The 19163-nt window shown below is 37.2% G+C and overlaps 1 protein-coding gene across 4 annotated transcripts; it reads left to right on the top strand.

Moving 5' to 3' along the window:
* The first annotated feature begins 52 nt into the window (after window positions 1-52).
* Window positions 53-18708, top strand: LOC140152506 (zinc finger protein ubi-d4-like). 4 transcript variants are annotated; one of them, XM_072174843.1, is made up of 9 exons: window positions 53-165; window positions 8201-8478; window positions 9230-9492; window positions 10169-10280; window positions 13030-13083; window positions 13330-13455; window positions 14150-14262; window positions 14686-14767; window positions 15807-18708. In XM_072174843.1, exons 1-9 carry the CDS (start codon window positions 128-130, stop codon window positions 15872-15874), a joined length of 1134 nt encoding a protein of 377 aa, XP_072030944.1. In that variant the 5' UTR covers window positions 53-127; the 3' UTR covers window positions 15875-18708. The 4 variants fall into 4 exon arrangements, with proteins under 4 accessions (XP_072030944.1, XP_072030943.1, XP_072030946.1 ...); XM_072174842.1 differs by having other exon boundaries at window positions 13327-13455; XM_072174845.1 differs by lacking the exon at window positions 13030-13083.
* Window positions 18709-19163: the final 455 nt, after the last annotated feature.

Here is a 19163-nt window from a genome sequence, read left to right as displayed (position 1 = left end):
ATTAATGAAACATTTAAATGACAAGTATGAAGGTCAATTAATGTCAGAGGTCAACCAAAGGAAACAACAGAGGTCACAAAAAAAAAAGGCTTGGGAAAAAAAAAGAGACTGGCAAAAAGAGAGAAAAATGTCAACCATATCGGTCGAAAATCCTGTTTTGCGAAGGTGAGTTGTTTTCTCAGTTCTTATCTTATAATTAAAATAATAAAACAGAAAGATAAAGTCAAAATGTCCGTCAACTCAGACATATGCAAAAGTACAAGCCAGGCCAAACTGAATGAATGAATTAAATCATGAAATGCAATTAAAGACAATTCATTGAATGAATTGCACTGCTGAGCTAGCTGAGCTGAGTATTAAATTATTAATAGGGATGCCCACTGTCAATACAGTGTTTCAGCGTTAAGGCGCGGCGCATTGACTCGCCAGGCCGCGGTAAAGGATTCCCGACTCAAGTAGCCCAATTTTTAAGCTTCCAAAAAGCGCCTAATAGGTGACCCCGCCATCCGGTACTTATTTTACATGACGCTACAGTGCCTACACTTACGCTTTTCAACCCACAATAGACCGTGGAGCTTTGCTCAAGAACTCTAGCTTCGAATTTGCACACGATAGTTCGCATTCGATGCTAGCTAGAGTACTTTACTATGTTTTTTCGGTCGGACAGCGGTGCAATTTTTTACACCGGAGGTTATTTGTTCTGTTAATGTAGAAATTTGAATGAAAGTTATTTCGATGAGTCAACTGTATCTTTTGAGCAAGATTTGCGTATTTTGGACAGTCTAAAATTTTGCTGAAGTGTAATTTTAGCAACATTTTTGATGCAATCGCCTGTCGTAATCGGCTGTGTTTATGCAGCTGTCATTTGTAAGACGCACCTATTGACCCCGGGAAAGGTGCGTCATGGGTGCGTCATGTACCGCCATATTGATGACGCATAGTACCGTCATGGAAGCAAAAGGTCCGTCACAATTTGACCAATATGTGCGTCATGGTCAGTCAATGTGCCATGAGTGCGTCGGAAGGTGCGTCAGAAAAAAAAACATGGCTACACGGTCTACATGTTACACATATCTCCAAACTTGCCCAAGTTCCATTATGATTTCTCAAAAATCTTTTCTCTTAATACGGCAAAGATTTGTCATGACACGTTGAAACTACCTTTTGAGAAGCTATATTCTGATTTATACGTTCATAATGTGCTGAAATAATAATTCTACGGCCGATCTACTACACACATTTTCTGTGTCTCGATGGTTTTGTTTACACGGAGCGTCCATGTTGGCCACGGTAAAAGCTATCATGAGGCAGCTTTTCACTAACATGCATATTTCAAATGGCTTTTTCTATAGCTGCTGCATATTGGATAGGGCAGAGAAGCTGATAGATCGCAGACCCTGATAGATCGATAGATGATTTCTATCCTCGTTCAAAGCAATTCCGTCTTTGGGTCGCAAAGGTATGATTCTTGAGACCTAAATCTTACTTAAATATTTGTATAAATATTTATGAACATTGGTTTTTATATTCTGCGATACCTTTACTATTTTTTTGTTTTTTTTATTGATGAATTAAGTATACTCTCATTTTGAGTTACGTAAACATTTTCGATGAATTGATCGGAGAAGAAAATGGTGCCCGTATGCGGAAGTGAATGTATCCATGCATCCTTTGTGTAAATGGTACGGTCTTTTGCATATACATCATTTCTGAGATCGCTTATGAATGAAAGATGGCCTATTCTATTGTAGAATGGGGTGACAGGGGCGATAGAAATATAAATTGTTGCTCGAAAAGCAATTCGTTCCTGTGTACAAGAACGAAATTTATGTGCGTCATTGGGTGAGTCATTTCATGAAATGGTGCGTCACAATTTCAATTCATATGTGCGTCAATGCTGTTAAATGGTGAGTCACTTTTAATGACTGAGGGTGCGTCATGGTACACAAATGTACGACGCACATGGGGACAATGACGCACCATTCCCGGGGGTCAATAGGTGCGTCTTGCAAGTGACAGCTGCATTACTTCTGACCTTCCATTGCTTTACACGGTGTCATGCTTCAGCGAATCTGACTAGATTTTGAATGCAAAGGTCTCTAGCCTAGAATGTGAAGCTATCGGTGAGCAAATTCTTGGCTAGAGTTCTCGAGCAAGTGGAGCTGTGCGACTAGTTGAAGACTTGTACCAGAGGCTAGATAGACTCGCCGAGTCTCATGGACGCCGTTCGTCCACTGAGACTCGTTTTTCCCATTTTGTGTGTGAATGTGATTTACACGCTTAAGACTTTGCGCCGCTGTGGCATTTTAACAAATTTCTTTGAAATTTGGACGATGCATGTAAAACTGTACTCATATAAGAATCAGAAACTTAACTAGGATTCTTACCAAATTCTTGAAACACAATATCATTTGGAATTTCGGTGAATAAAGATGATTTATGAAGCCGCCTCTCTCCCCGCGTCCAACAAAAATGATCACGAATGAAAAATGACAAATTTCACTGCGCGTGCGCACAAAGGTTTGACCAGAGGGCTGACAGTAAATTTCGCTGATCCCTCCTGTTCTTTTCTATGTCAATTTAACACACAATTCCCACTGTTGTTTTGGTTCCAATAAAATAGCCTAAATCCCAAGGCCCCGATCTCGAAACAAACATGGCGGAACAAGCACAACCCGATGACCGTGCGTAAGCAGTTGAAGGACTGGTTGATTAAGTTACGTGAACATACGTCATTGATCAGCATCAAACGATAGTCTCTGCACAGCCAATTTGCGTCGGTCCTAACGCTCGTCGTTCCTATAGACACAGTGTGTGTCGAGACTAACCTACCACCTGCCTACGACAAAAACAAATGAGACGAAGAACCGAGCAACCATTTTTGTCCTGAAAAATGCTTCATCGTGACGATCAGAAGCGCCAAAAATTTTTTTTACTACGCTGGATATTGTTCTGGAATCAAAGTACATGTAAGGATCAAATTTGAAGGTAAATAGGCCAAATATTGCAAGAAAATCTACTCACTAGGGCGCTAGGGAGTGCGCGTTGAGTACACAGCTACAGGGAAAACCAATAATCTAGACTAGCAGAGGCTGATTCAGAATGTTTACATTTTGTTTTGACTCGAATCGAGCTAATTTCTGGGCCGATTTCGGTAAAATAAAGGTTAAATATTTGGCGAAAATTGCATTTTATGTGAAGCTGAACACATGAACATGTAGAGGAGAGTCTTTATTTTTTTTGTTGGCTGGAGGTCCCATGTCGAGAAGTTATAGAAATGGTATTATTTTGGCCGATTTGAAAAGGGACAAACCACAGAAAACTACAAATTTGACTTCTGAATCGGATTTGTTGTCAACGGAAGTCAACGGCTTGTGACGTCACTCCGGGGTCACCTATACCGGATATTTGGGCGGATTTCCACGAATTTAGAATGTAAAACATGATAACATCCAATTGGGCGGAAAAGCACTTGACTTTAAAACTTCCGGTACTTACTTGGAAGTTACTGACCGATCAATGAGGCCAAGGAAAGTCGATTTTGAGTTTCCTGTCACCCGCCCTCAGCTCAGACAATCAAACTTACATACTCATAAAATTTAACTATTTTTGAAGACAAAATGTACAGGATGTTAAGAAATTAAAGAATGTTTATTAACCCTTACTGAACTAGATCTCACTGAATCTCACTATGAAAATCGCTGCTCGTGCACGCATTGCACGTGACTTGATGACATAATCAGCCTACATGTAAGTCATATATGCCCAGGGAATCGTTGGCGGGCCAGCGTCACCTGTGTGGCTACATGCTGGGGATCTTCTGCGTGGCATGCGAGGGGTCCGAGGTTGAATCCTGGGGTGCAAAGTGACTTCTTTCTTCATCTTCTCTCCTTTTTCGTTTTTTCTTTCCCTTCCGATAGCCAAAATCCCTTGTGTTCAGTTAGGGTTATGTAGCGTGTTTTCCCTAGATATAGGCCAAAATAACCCTTACTGAACTAGATCTCACTGAATCTCACTATGAAAATCGCTGCTCGTGCACGCATTGCACGTGACTTGATGACGCCATAATCAGCCTAAGTCATATATGCCCAGGGAATCGTTGGCGGGCCAAGCGTCACCTGTGTGGCTACATGCTGGGGATCTTCTGCGTGGCATGCGAGGGGTCCGAGGTTGAATCCCGGGGTGCAAAGTGACTTCTTTCTTCATCTTCTCTCCTTTTTCGTTTCTTCTTTCCCTTCCGATAGCCAAAATCCCTTGTGTTCAGTTAGGGTTAAGCCTACCGAAACCCATCTCAAATTATGCACTTCTAACCACCATGTCCATTTTAGATATGCTACATCATGGCTTTCATGCACACACAGTATATTGCTCAATGTAGTATAAAAGATATCCTTTGAGTTGGAGCAAATTTCTCAAAATTGGTAGTGATTTAAGTTACCAAACTTATATCATGATGAAATATAATCATTTTTGAAGATAAAATGTGCTGACCTTAAAGGTGGGTAACCCTATCAGTTTAGGATATGGATTGTCTTCAAACTTACATACAATTTCAAATATTGTCCCCTTTATGCATCTATGTGAGAAAACGAGAACATTTTCAACGTAAAAGTGAATAATTAGCACAATTAGCAAGCCAATATGTTGGTACGCATGAATTGCATTGTGGTCCGGCATCCAGAAACAACACTCCCGTCGAGTGCTTCGCCATACCACTATGCTCATCATTCTTGTGACAAAATATCTCGTTCTTTTTTAAAAATTTGACCCTGATACATTAACTTTTAATTTTGTATATTATCATCACGTACATGTTACACTTATCTTTTATTTTAGGATTTGTTTTAATGAAAAAAATGGTTTTTTTTATAATATTTCTAATTAATTAATTAATTAATTAATTAATTTTATAGTGGGGGACATTTTTTCTCATATTTTTTTCATATTCCTCGTATCATACTTAACAAGATAAGGTCTTGTTTTGTATTTATTTCATCCCTTATGTATTTCTTTATTTTTTGTTTTAAGCGTTTATCATTATAGGGCCCTCATTATTTCGGACCTATTTCCATTCGTGCGAATTAGCATGGGAGTAAAACGGCTCTTATTCACGGAATCATTTTTTCCTACCCAGAATTTTTTCCATGTGTTCATTATGCTCATAGGGGAGTGCTGATGTGGCTGGAATGACTCATATGTGAGTAGGCAAACCTAACTGATGTTTTTAAAGCAAAGTCATCAAGACCCCAAGCCACTATCTCTAAGAAATGTTGTCCAAGAACATATTTTCAACATACCTGAAGTTGATGGTGGGGCAAAATGTCTGACATCGGTTTTCAGGGGGGTCAAAATGTACAAAAAATGTACAATTGGAGTTTTGCATGGGTAATATCTCAGCTATAAGTATTCTAATAGGCTCAATATTAAAGAGTAATGTCCTACCAAAGGGCTCTGACTGGCAAAAAAATGGACAAAAAATTATTTTTACTTTTGGAGTTCTGACCCCCCGAAGTTGGTCCTGGATGGACGAAGTTGCATTTTGAGGGCCATATATCTTTTAGAGTAAACTTTTGCAAATTTTCTGATGCCAGATTTGAATTCTACACAAAAAGTATCCCAGGATACATACTTTTCAAAGTTGTAGAGGGTTCCCTTTATACATTTATGGACCTCCAAACCTCGTCTTTCGCGTTGCAACACATTTTTTTACGCTGACCCCCCTAAATTTCAAATTGATGCCACAGGAAAACGAAATGGAGTGTGAAGCTCAAATTTTTAGGATTGTACTTTCTCATCAATATCTACCACCGCACAAAAAAAAAGAAAAAAATTGAAGAGGTGCTGCGGTGCACATCCCTGGAGTTGACATGGAATGGCTCCGCTATTCATTTGAAAAAAGGCACTTATTGTTCAGCTCCTCTATGGAGATATTTTCCATGGCAGTCATCTATGATCATCATCATACTTGAGGTTCCACCAAACAAACCATGGGTTTTGAGGTCTTATATTTTTTGTTGTACAGTATGTCAACAAAATCATTTAAATGTTCAGGATGATCTTATTTTCATATGTTATAAAAGCAAATATAATGTTCCAGATAACGCTAGTTAATAAATACATTAAGAAAAAGCACCTTAAAATTGTACTTTCTGTAAGTATTCCATTTTGGACTTAAACTTTTTAACATGTTCTAGCAGCCCTATATAAAACCGTGACACTCGAAAGGCCATATCTCTGGAATGAAATGTCCGATTAAAATTATTTAAACACCAACATGTTTCTTTCATCAATTCCCAGCCAATAAGTTTGGTCTGAATCAATTCTTGTACTTTAATTTTTAGTGGACATGCCTATTATTAAGCAATAATGTGTGATTTGCATAAAAATAGCCTGTGTTATGCACTTTCAGTTTCCCATGCGTTTGAATGGGAATTATTTTGCCTACTCACCACAAGTTTAGGGAGCACATTTCTTCAATAAGTTGACATAAAATGTTCTATTCTACTTCTTCTACTTCTATACAAATTCTTGGTAGACCAACGGGTTGGTATCCCTCCAAGTGTGTTCTACAATGTATATTGTTTGGCAATAATGTCTTTTGCCAATAGTACGTCCAAAGTTGTAATTTTGTGTTTTTGATCGCAAAGATCGGACATTTTTATTCCCGATTCCAATTATGCACCCTTCGCAAGGTTGGAGAATTCGGGAGAACTTTGATGATAATTTGGTCTTTTTGGACACTAAAATGCATTTGATCCTTAATTTTGTTTCAACCGAGTCTTAAATTAGCAAGCACAATGAGGTGGGTATAATTTTACATACCTTTGATGAAATTTTGAAGAAATTTTTCTAATATCTGACCTGCGCAAACCGTTAAGTGTGTATTTTCATAGACAGACAAAATGGCGTGTGCCAGTCCTTAGGTACGGTATGTATAGTACAATGTAGGACTGGCGAGCGAGTCTACATAAAAAATAGATTCCTATTTAGGCGATCCTGACTTTTAGACCGCCCGAGCTATTAGTGCCGTACTATTACGCTGTCTTTACTATTCGGCGAGGATGACAATTTTGAGGTAGACAAAAGACCGTTCCGCTTGACCAAACACTCAAATATCAGAAGGATGGTCCACAATAGCATGATTCACGTAACATGAATAGGGATTAAAAAGCTGCTAAGTAGAACCATGTGCTTCTTTTGTTCAATTTACCATCAAGATTTCATATGGAAACGGTTCAGACCCACAACTTTGGCGAAAAATGTTGCCACACCTGAGCGTTAATTGGTCAACATCTTGCCCCTCTCCCCTATTGCAATATTGATTTGGACAAAATCGTCATCATTTCTACATTACAGTTTCCCAACATTGTAAAATGGGGGGGAGGGGCGAGTGTAAGCTGAATGTACAGTTGCAACTATTATACAAAATAATACAGAACTATCACATATTTGGCCCCGATTGCGTGCAGGTGTAACGAATTTCCGCCAAGGTTGCAGAACATGATCATGTCAGAAATTAATATTTTGTTCTGGGACTGATTATTCGGACTACCGAAATTGCAGATTTATCATATTAAACTTTTGCAACAAGGTTAAACATGTTTTCAACTGTACAAACATACCTTTCATTCCATCGAACAAGCTTTATTTTGTTCCAAAATTCACGTTTTTATAGCTATTTTTGACACAAAACCGGTGATGCCAGCTCCGAAGTTTTCGCGTAGCACAAGCGCTTGATGTACGCTTGTTTGACCGGTAATTTACGCAATTCTGCATTTATTCAAGATGGCGAATTTCTCGAAAAACGTCATGTATTTTACCCGAATTTCCCTCATTACTCAAAGCCCTGCCCTCTTTCACAATATTTTAGCTTCTTGGATATCATCGGAAACCTAGGTTAGTAATATTAGGTAGGTCACTGTATTTTTAAAGAATTTTTACGATGAAAAAATTGATGTTTAATACACACACAGGCGGCATATTTATTCAGCACTCATTTATTCAGCACTCAATGAGACTCAATGTCTCATTTTGATCATGCACAAGTTTTGCCACCTGCTGATATCACAAAAATTATACATAATGATGAATAGGCGTACAATACATAAGTGTTGGGAACTGGGTTGTTACATGCCTCAATGACAAACATTTACAGTTTTCAGGAGTAACTTTACTACTGTATTTATGCACTTTTTTTCAGTGACATGGAGCAATTCTATAAGGAGGCTTTAGAAAATGCAGCCAGCTTTAACACACGTTTGATGAATGAACGCAAAATGCGTTTGCCATTCTTAGACTCCCATACAGGCATTGCACAAAATAACAGCTATCTATGGATGCAAAAGCGCCACCGTGGGCCAGGGTTAGAAGCGGGCCAAATCTACACATACCCATCAAGAAGGTGGAGGAAGAAGAAGCAGACTCGACAGTATTATCAGCCAGATGGAAAATTGCCTGCAGAGCTACAGAAGTCAGATGGTAATATTCAAATTTTGTGAAGAGATTGCAATGTGTGAATATTTTACAGCATATAATAGAGGTCCTGCATGTGATTTAGTTTCTCACAGTTACATGTATCGTTGAAAGTTCAACTCTTGTTCAATAGAACTAGAAGCATAATAAAAGAACCTAATAATAAGGCAGAAAAAAATTGTTTGCTTGCCCTCCACTGACCGACCCAAATTGGCCAAAATCAGGGTCGGCCCTTTAAAATAAAATCTTTTTTTTTAGTTTATAATTTTACTGGGTTTTATTACTTTTTCTGTGTCTAAATTTCATTTCAAAGCCAAATTTGGCCAACAACATTTTTCTAACTAGAAGAAATTCATTACTGTAAACTCATTATAATATATTTATAACTATCTATTAATGCATCAATGTGTCCAATAAACTTACCGTTTTTTTGCCTGTAAGTATGCAGTCATTCTGATTGAATCAATTTCTATGTTATATGTTATGTATTGAAGGAAGTGAAGTATTGATGTATCTTTCCACATGACCAATGTTCATTGCCTACATAGTATTTTATTGAATAGACTGCATTATTGTATGGGACACAAGTTTGAATCCTTTGTTTGAAATCAATCGCTAAAAGCATGCAAGACCTATAGTTTAAGGTAGAACAAACTAGAGCTCTAAATTTTATTCACTTGGATGATTACATTTATACCATAAATAAATGGGATTTTGTTTTGATCTAACTTACATGTATATCATGATTACTTTCAAGCGGATACCGGCAATGAGGGGTTATCTGATAGTCAAGGTGGTGAAACTCAAGACAGTTTATCGCATCCAGAAGCTGCTACAACAGTCACCAGTACAGGCTACAGTTACAGTGGTTATGACAAGGAACAAGAAGAGATCATGAGGGAACTTGAATGTGAGGATGACTTCCCAGATGCAGGTGAAATTGATAGAGCAGACTCAGATGAAAGTGATGAAGACTTTGAAGTGACTACTACTAGGAAGAGTCGAGGTAGAGGAAAGAAGGTAATCATGTGGTGTTATTGTTTGTTCATTTCATAAACATGCTACTGAGCACACAGAAAGGGGAAGGCTATTTTAGGATGAAAATATCAATTTTTGTTGGTTCTCAATAAAACACATTGTATGTATCATAATTATCTGAAGTTTGAAAGGGCACCAGCATAATATTCAAGAAGTTAGGAAGAGCTGGTAAGGCAATTAGCATTTTCATTTGAAAACAAACAAGAAGCAGCACAACAAGCACTTAATCCATGCAATGGAAATATGGCATTTCACACACGCACACAATTAAATTCTCTTCTCTAATTATTCTCTGCAAAATTGGTTTAATTACAAAGCATGAAACATTTGCCTAGTCTTACAGCATCAAGGCAACTGGATAACAAGACATAAAAAAGCAGGAAAAGGTAATTATTTGCTGCTGGTTTGGGTTAATCAGGGGCAGTGCAAGAACTGTTTGTTATCAGATATACATCTGGACATTTTTAAACATTATGATGACAACATGTCAAGGGATTAGTCAATAAGGCCCATCTGCAATAGCTGTAGAGTGCCACATTTTTACAGTATATTAAATGCAGAGACTGTCAAAAGTTGTAAAGGGCAGCATTTGTAGATGGAGCTGTTTTGTACTTAACCCCTCGATATAGTTGATTTAACAGAATTGTTGTGATTTCAGAGTGGTGGTGGTCCTGGACGAGGTAAGAGGAAATCCACTGCAGCAGCTATGGTTGACACAGATATGCCTATGTTATCAGCAGAGGATAAGGAAAAACCTTATGCATGTAACAGTAAGTTAATTGAAGTAGTAGCCACTAGTTTGTTGATATGTGTACCACCTGTCATGTATGCAACCTGTTTTTCCTTTTGGGTACACTATAGTTGAGCTAAATTGTGCATACATGTGTACTTTATGGTTGTCATACACTGCATGGGTACTCTAAGGGTACACCATGTATACAACTATCTAGTGAATGCAGAAGTACACAATGAACCAAAGAATGGGTAGTGCATAAGTATAGTGTATATGTATTGAGGTAGTAAGCGGAGATATATAGCCCCACATAAGGTTACCCATACTCGGCAAGAGTCTGGTTGTGCCTTTTGACTACCAATATTTCTACCTAGGAGAAAAACATGAGTTTATCAATCCATGTCAGTCTTGTTTTTGTGAAGTCTGAAAAGATGGCGTGTTCTCTCACACCTTTTCAGTGATTAATATGATGTGTATTTATACACAAATGACATAAGTATCCATGGTAGCCAATATTGGTGTGCAATTCTGTGTACTTCTGTAAACTATCAGTGCAAGTTTATGTAATTTATGAGTCGCAAATTACAAGAGTTTATTGTAGTCTTGAAGTTTTTTATATCTGTGCGAAAAACAGTTCTTGAGATGGCAACTGGAAGGATGATAATATGAATGTGATATGTGAGTGAGTACCCAGTGTGTACGTAAGTGATCAGAAATGAGTACTTCTTTGTAGTTTAATGAGGGAATGTTAGCCATATTAAGCATTGTTCCATTATGCCACTAAATTCTCTCTTTGTTTTAGTACATTATTTTAGTGTTGTTTTCTGTCCTGTTCTTGATTCTCTCTCTCTTCTGTTAGTTTGTGGTAAAGCGTTACAAGAACCCATCTGGCATCAATTACCACAAGACTCACAGTCATCAGGATATGGATGACATGTTGGAAGAACAGTCTCAGCCGAGTCCTCTGGAACCTGTTGAGCCGCGTGAGTCAATTACATACACACAGTAAACAATAAACCAAGTTTACTCTTATAACGCTTGTTGTCTTACTACGCCTCCTTGTTATAGTGGTGGGTTGCCTCTCTGTTCGTTCGTTCACGGCTCTGGTATTATCACTCAAAGGGGATTTATGTCACTGGATGTTGCACTCGTGTGTGTGCGCTGGCTTCTTTATTTATGCATTGGTGTAGGTGTGCAGCTAACATGAATCACCGCATTTCCAGCTGATTGATTTTCATCCTCTTGCCAATTTTGATAAACAAGCCAATGTTGCTTGATGTTATAGGTTGGCAATTGGAACACTCATCCTTCCTCCCTCCTCACTTGCATGTCGACTCTCCCCAAATCCTGTGACATTTTCCTGCTAACATGGTCTCTTATCAAAGTTTTGTTTAAATAACTACAGTTTATGTGCATAAGTAATCATATGCGAATAAACACAACCTAAATGGGCCAAATGGTTGTGACATCTCAGTATGCAATGCCAGGATTTCTCAACTTTATGTCTGCTCAAGAGCAAGGATCCTTTGATGTGACCATTTCAGCTGTCCAGCTTTATGTAAACCTTAACTTTGTACAGATCCTGGAACCCTTGTTTCACATATATATTTTTCCATGCACAACACATGGGTGCCTCCTGCAGAGGACTGCTTTCTTCACATCGTTGTCATCACACAACAAGTCATCTAGTTTCCAGACATCGCAAGCATCTCAGATACAGCTACATGCCTTATAATATCATTATCATGGGAGATAGAAGTACTAATCATCGCAATAATCAGCGGATGCATGGTGTATTACAATTCAAGGTTTTCTAACACATGCTATTAAACTTTAACCATAGTACATTGTAACATCTCATGCTTGCTATCTATCTTTTATTCCTACCAGATTATCAAGAATATCAACTACACTTTGTTTCACCTTAAGTTTGGTAGTGATGTTGGGCATATTTAAGTGGTTCTGCGTTAACCTAGTCCCACATAGTGTATACACACAAATGCAAGAGTGGCTTGTCGGCACGCTTGCTGCGCTACAGTGTAAAAGCACTACCTTCAACACCAAACTCAAGGTGAAATGGAAGTAATAACACTACTGCAGTATGTTTCTTTAATATTAAGTTTCTTGTCACAGATTATGTATTTAAAGTAGTGGACATTGTCTCTCTCACATAAAATATATAGACAGTGTGTGCATGTTATTTACTTATCACCTGATCGCTTTTAAAGAGCATAAAAGGCATGCAAATTAATACTTGTTGTATTTTATGGTTTTATGCAGTACATTGACATGTCTATTGCTCACACATAAGCATTGTCAGTAGATGATGTTGCACCCACAATGCATGATAATCCTTGCTTTAATTCCAAATTGGGAGGAGGGGCGTATCCAGAAAATTAAGGCAACTATTTATCCATGCCACAAATGGATCCAAAAGTATGAACTATAATCATGTATGTTTAGAGTAATTTACCTGATGTAACTTATTAATTCACATAATTGATACAATCATTTACAAAAATGAAAATGTGTACCTGTACTAGCTATAGGATCATTTCCGTCTGGATACGCCCAACGCAATTTGTTTCCTTTTGGGTTCCAACTGATTCAAAGACTGGCCGACAAATTGACATCAAATTGAATGATTGTTTGCATAGAGCACATTTGATCATGTATATTATTCCTATCCATTGTTCACATTCATCATGGTGCTGGCACAACAGCCGTGCGATAAATCACTGACATGCATGCTAACACAGCCCTATATCTTACACTGTTACACACAGGGGTAGCTTCTATTACACAAGGAGATCATGCTGATATTAACAAGGAGTCACTACGTAAGTTAACTTTGCAAACATCGCAAGATCTTGTTACTACTGCTACTACTACCAACCAAATACGCCTGCTTTTAACCCCATAACATTTATTTACACCAAAGGATATGTGGTTCTTGGTTGAATGTCAGTCAACGCAGCCCGAGTGGCACGCATCGTGAAAACTGCATGTTTTGATGAGTTCTGACATAGTGTGCATGTATCAAGTATTTGACGTTATCATAATTTGTAAATGTTTTAATTCAGCAGCAGCTAAGAAGAAGAAAGGACCTGTGGAACCCAATAACTATTGCGACTTCTGCCTTGGAGATGCAGCCAAGAACAAATCAGGAGACCCAGAGGATATGGTATCTTGTGCTGAGTGTGGGCATTCAGGTAAGTGGTATGGTCTAAATCAGTAATTTCATACGTATCACATATTTTGATTTGTTGATGTGTATAACGCTTTTTATCTAGCCTCCAAACACTGCTGTTTATGGTGATATTAAAATAAGTTCCTCCACAAATTGGCAGTCTCAGGCAGGGTTGACAGCACACATATTATGTCTGTACTTAGATTGTGAATATTCAATCTGCTGCAGGACGGATTGGGACAGTCAGGGGTTAGCACCCTACTCTATTCAAAACTGACTGGGAGGTATGTGTATCTGTATGGCTCTCTGTACACGGGACCGACGGCTTAACATCCTTTCGAAGGACGAAATACTATTATGGTTCATTTACCCAATGCCAAATGTACCATGGGGAGAGAAAGTCTGATTTTAATCTACAGATGTTGCCAATTGAATTCAGAATTCCACTTCAGAGCTCATCCAGCTGTGGCAAACTGACTACAGCAGATAGGTGGTGAAAGTTTTAGAAGAATCCAAATTGCATCTTTCAAATCTATTTAGTGAGAGTCCATATGAGAATGGATTCCTTTATTCTTGCCAATTTGAACCCATGGCAATATAGAGTTACTTCGTTTGAAAGTTTATCTTACATGAAAGAAATGATTTTTCCAAATATCTGAAGTTTTTTCTCTGTTATAACATTCAATGACATTGCTGTTATCATTTGTGTCCTTTAGGCCATCCATCTTGTCTGCAATTCACACCAAGCATCACAGCTAAAGTGAGAAGTTATCGTTGGCAGTGTATTGAGTGTAAATCATGCCATCTCTGTGGCACCTCGGATAATGATGTAAGTAACGTAAATGATAATTTTCTAGGGTATTGTCTACGGCAGAAATGAGAAGTGGTAAAAGGGATTGATCCACAGCTCTATCCTTCTTATGCACATCCTTCACTGTGTGCTGTGCATTGGGCTATTACACCCATTGTGGAAGACATGACCTTAATCTCACACACAGGGAGTGTGAATTTCAAATGGGGTTACCTGAATGGTTTGACTCCATTTAAAATCTACACTACCTGTGTGGAATATTATGGTCATGTCTTCAATAGGGGGTGTATGGATTTCAACTGGAATGGCCCATTGTTTGATTGACAGGTTGCATAAGTGGCAGCTTTTCTAAAATTTACGAATGCATTGGGCTGTTAATTTGTTTGTTGTTATTGGAACTGTGTCATGTTAACTAATCCTTCACCTGTGTTTTATCTATAGGACCAATTACTATTTTGTGATGACTGTGATAGAGGTTACCACATGTATTGTCTGACACCACCCATCTCATCACCTCCAGAAGGCAAGTATAATTTAACACAATACAGTTCATTGTATCTCATATGTATGAAATTGTGACACTTGAAACTGATGCAACCAGATGAAAGACAACAAATATGAAATGAGTTTCGAGCAAAAATACGGAATACAGATTATTTGTCAGTTCAGCTTGGGCACTCTATTTTGTGCACTTCTTATAGTGTATGTGAGGAAAAGCTCCTCCTCAAAAAGATTGGAAAACAATGGTTTCTTTATGTGTTCTTACTTTGATAATTAATTGTTGATTACATCAGTGTATAGAAAACAGTGATCAGGAAAACGTGTTAAGGGATCCAAAATGAGCGTTTATTGCGTTTTGACAGTATTTTTTGTGGGACATGAGAGCACCTCAGACCTATCGAATTGCATTCTGAATACTGAAGCATGTCTTTCTGATATCAAATAATTTTCATTTTTAAAAATCACAATATAATACAAATTTTATGACAAATTATAAAAATTTGATATTTTTCAAATTTGTGATATATAACAGTCCTCGAAAGTAAATTATATAAATCTAATGATATATTCTTAAAGTGTATGTAGCAGGGAGGAAAAAGCCGACGGTCAATTGAAAATTTTGACCTTTCATATTGAAGATATGGATTTTTTTCCCAAAAGACCTAATTTTTTGTGTGTTTTGGGAAAAAAATCCATATCTTCAATCTTAAAGGTCAAAATTTTCAATTGATCGTCAAGCTTTTCATCCCACGCATATACACTTTAAGTATAAATCATCATATTTATAAAGTTTACTTCAAGTACTGTTAAATATCAAAAATATCAATTTTTAATGATTTGCCATAAAATGTGTATTAAATTGCAAATTTCAAAAAATCAAAATTATTTGATATCAGAATGACATTCTTCATATTCAGAATGCAATTCGATATGTCTGATGTCCCAAAATAAATACTGTCCAAACGTTCATACCCCAGCCCTTAAAGAATTAAGAAATGCAGAATTTTTAAATATTTCTGTGTAAAAAATCATTGTCATGTTGTTGTTGTTTTTAATTGCAGGAAGTTGGAGTTGTGAACTTTGCAAAGCTGAAACAGATGTTCCTCCAAAACAGGATGTTCTTGCATAAATCTTCTGTAATCAATGAACTAGTTTTCATACAGAGTTGCAAAATGACACATTTGATGGAACCGTTTGAACTCTTTGCAACTACGCATTCCATACACAACCAAATCTGTAGATTTCAATTACATATTTATGTGTGCAAGAATATTTACATGAAATGGAATGAACTTGACTTATTTTTTGCTGGATATTGCACACATTCTCTTGTCAATGTTACAACATTATTTTGTTATGCATGCTTGTTAGTACATTTCTGCATATGTAAACTGTTTGTTAAATAAGCTCAACCAGTAAGGCTCTAGACTTTAGTGCTATGGGTGTGGTGATGCTAATGGGCAGGGCTCAAAATATATACAGGCTAATTAAGGTTTAATAGCCCCATGAAAATATTTTTCAATTGGAAAATGTACACACAGGGCTATTTTTCATACAATCTGTTGAATAGTCCTCGTAATGAAACAGGGTATGTATAACCTTGGTCATGGACCAGCGATCACTGATCAGCGACTTTCTCTAAAAAGCAATGACCTTATGTTGATAGGCTGATTGCACCAACTTAATATGTGGATTTTCTCTTTGTTTACTATAAAAACCAATTTTAAAGCCAAATTTGTATGTTTTGTAGAGTCTGTCTCGTCTCATGTTGGATTTTGCAGTGGCAGCGTAACTGCGAAAACGAACCAATTCAAATATGCCACTGCAAATTCCAACATGGCATTACTGTCAACTGGAGACAAGACAGACTATAGGGAAAGTATTTTAGTATGTATGCCTACATCTTGAGGGTTCAGAACCAGAAAGCTGTAACACACAAAATGAGCATAAAGTTGGCCCCTTGCTTTGGTCTTCAAAAATCAGTATCTCCTCCACAATGTCTTTTGTTTTCCATTGTCATTAATGGACTGTATCTTCTATAGTGCTCTGGCAACTTTATGCTCATTTTGTGGGAGCAGGTGATTGCGGGTTGAGGCTATCTGGCTCTCAACCCTCGATTCACATGTATTGTCGTATTAGCCAATGGACTCGGAAGCATGCATACACTGCATATATATTTTTTGCCTTACTACAATGTCCTGTTGAATGGGCCAAGTATTCACAATCTCACTCAATTTTCATTCAGGAGATAAAATAATTGGCACAGTTGCTTCAGCTGCAGTAATTACTTTGGGCAGTTTCAGATATCATCATACAATCTGTACCTACTCTGACTTAATTTATCTTGTAACTTTATCCAAATATTGATGCCACTGTTATTGTAGAGAAAATACTAATCAGGTTAGTAACTGCACGTAGGTGAAATAAATGAAATGAGTTCACCATATTGGGAAGTGAATTTTCTGTATTGTTCGAAGTGAATGTGTAAATTTTGTTTACCATGTCACTTCAAATATAGTTTAAGGGAGTTGGTTACAGATATTAACATGGGTTTTATTACATTGCACAAGGTCTTGTGGGTATAGTATGGTGTACTTCAATCTTCGTTGTATGGCTGCACACTAATTCATATGTTACTACAAGTACAAATGCTTAGAAATAAGATATTTCTGATGGATGTATTCGTAAATGAGTATCACTTGGAATGCATTTTGTTGGACATCACCAATAACATATTGTTATATAATTATTTTAGAAATCATGTGTTATAGACTTAGTTGTACATTGTAGACTTACAGTTTCTCTAAAAATGTATCAAATTATCCCCCTGCTGATCCCGTATTGATAGAGCCATTATCAGGGCATAATGATAAGAGTGACCACAAGTTCCATAATAACATTTTTCTATCAGTGTGGTTTATCATTGGGGTGGGCCTGGCCAGCTGGCAGAGAAAGGCCAAAGGGGATAATTACTAGTAATTGGGCAATTAGTGTCTTGTTTCTTTTTCCTAGCAAAAGTATTCGCCTGTTGCACGGTTCCGCCAAATGCGGGGAGAGCCTCGAACTGGCAATAGACATGAGAGGAAGTATTACATAACTTTATGCAAATTATATGTTATATCGACGGCTGTATTCCATAGTGGCGTATAGTGATTTTTGGTCATTTTTTTGAAAATTGGCACAAATGTTTTTAATGATGTTCTCTTTCATTTTTTCTAAGTCTCATCAGTCATAATTAGCTAATTAATTAGTAATTAATTAATTAAATGTGGCGTATAGCTACAAAGTGACATTTTTGTATTCCATAGTGGCGTATCGACCATACGCCACTTTGTATACACATTTTATAATTAAGAAATATTGGCAAAAATTAAAAACATTGTATGTCATAGTGGCGTACACGTATCGGACCTATACGCCACTATGGAATACAAACGACGAAAAGTAACGCCATAGGGATTACACGGTGACCGAGGTGGCGTAAGGTTAACGTTAGGTTAGGGTATTGCGTTTTGTTTGTTTTCCATAGTGACGTATAGTTTTGTGCTTTTTATTTTCAGTTTGCCAGCAATAGTATGTATTTATTTATTTTTGAAAAATATATAACAATAAAATCTATTTACTTTACTACAGAAATTTCACATCATTTACAAAATATAATGAATGTCTGATTTACACAACTCGATTTTAAATTGGCATTTCTTCAAACCCGATTTTCTCGAAAATTCGCGGCGCCCCACTATACGCCACTATGGAATACAGACGACGATATAGTTCAATTCCCATTCATGCATGCTGCCAGATTGAGGCTCTCCTCGCATATGGCGGAAAAGTGCAATGGGTGAATACTGTAGTATGGTAACTAGATGTACACATTTGAATTCATGTGTAACAACTCTGTATCTGAGCAGTGTGATGCAAATAATGATGCAGTAAATAAAGTAATATACGCTGTAAAAATAAGTCTTGTTTATTGAGTTCACTCTTTACTTGTCATATTCAAACAGTCATACCTTTCATGCAAATATATAGTTAGATGTACTACTGAAGTTGATTGCTTATGGTTGCTAGGATTAATTCAACATCTCATATAGAAAGTAATTTTTTCAAACTTGATATCAAATCTTGCACAATTCAAAGACATTCATTTACACTGATCATGCTAGGTAATTCCAATATCTTTTGCACTATGCAGTCTCATCAAATTCAGAGCGGTCATACTGGCCTTCTAAATACTTCAGTATTCTCAAGACTTGGGAGCAATATTTTGCATACAAATACAGTATTTTCTCACTTTCATGTACAAAAGTGTTCAGCATAGCATTTTCAGTATTCTGTATTTTTTCAGTCTTTTTTTTAGTATAATCCATATAAAATACTAAAAATCACCACTGGCTGGTAGCTTTGATAATTGAACA

The sequence above is a fragment of the Amphiura filiformis genome, chromosome 5 (assembly GCF_039555335.1).
Source record: "Amphiura filiformis chromosome 5, Afil_fr2py, whole genome shotgun sequence".
In the NCBI taxonomy this organism is placed as follows: domain Eukaryota; kingdom Metazoa; phylum Echinodermata; class Ophiuroidea; order Amphilepidida; family Amphiuridae; genus Amphiura; species Amphiura filiformis.
The sequence above is the reverse complement of the archived record's forward strand: the minus strand, read 5'-3'. Positions and strand labels throughout refer to the sequence as shown.

Coding starts and splice junctions, on each gene's coding strand:
- LOC140152506 (XM_072174842.1), top strand. CDS start 128: ATGTCAACCATATCGGTCGAAAATCCTGTTTTGCGAAG. Junction 13,084..13,326: donor TATTAACAAGGAGTCACTAC/GTAAGTTAACTT, acceptor GTTTTAATTCAG/CAGCAGCTAAGAAGAAGAAA. Junction 14,263..14,685: donor GTGGCACCTCGGATAATGAT/GTAAGTAACGTA, acceptor TTTTATCTATAG/GACCAATTACTATTTTGTGA.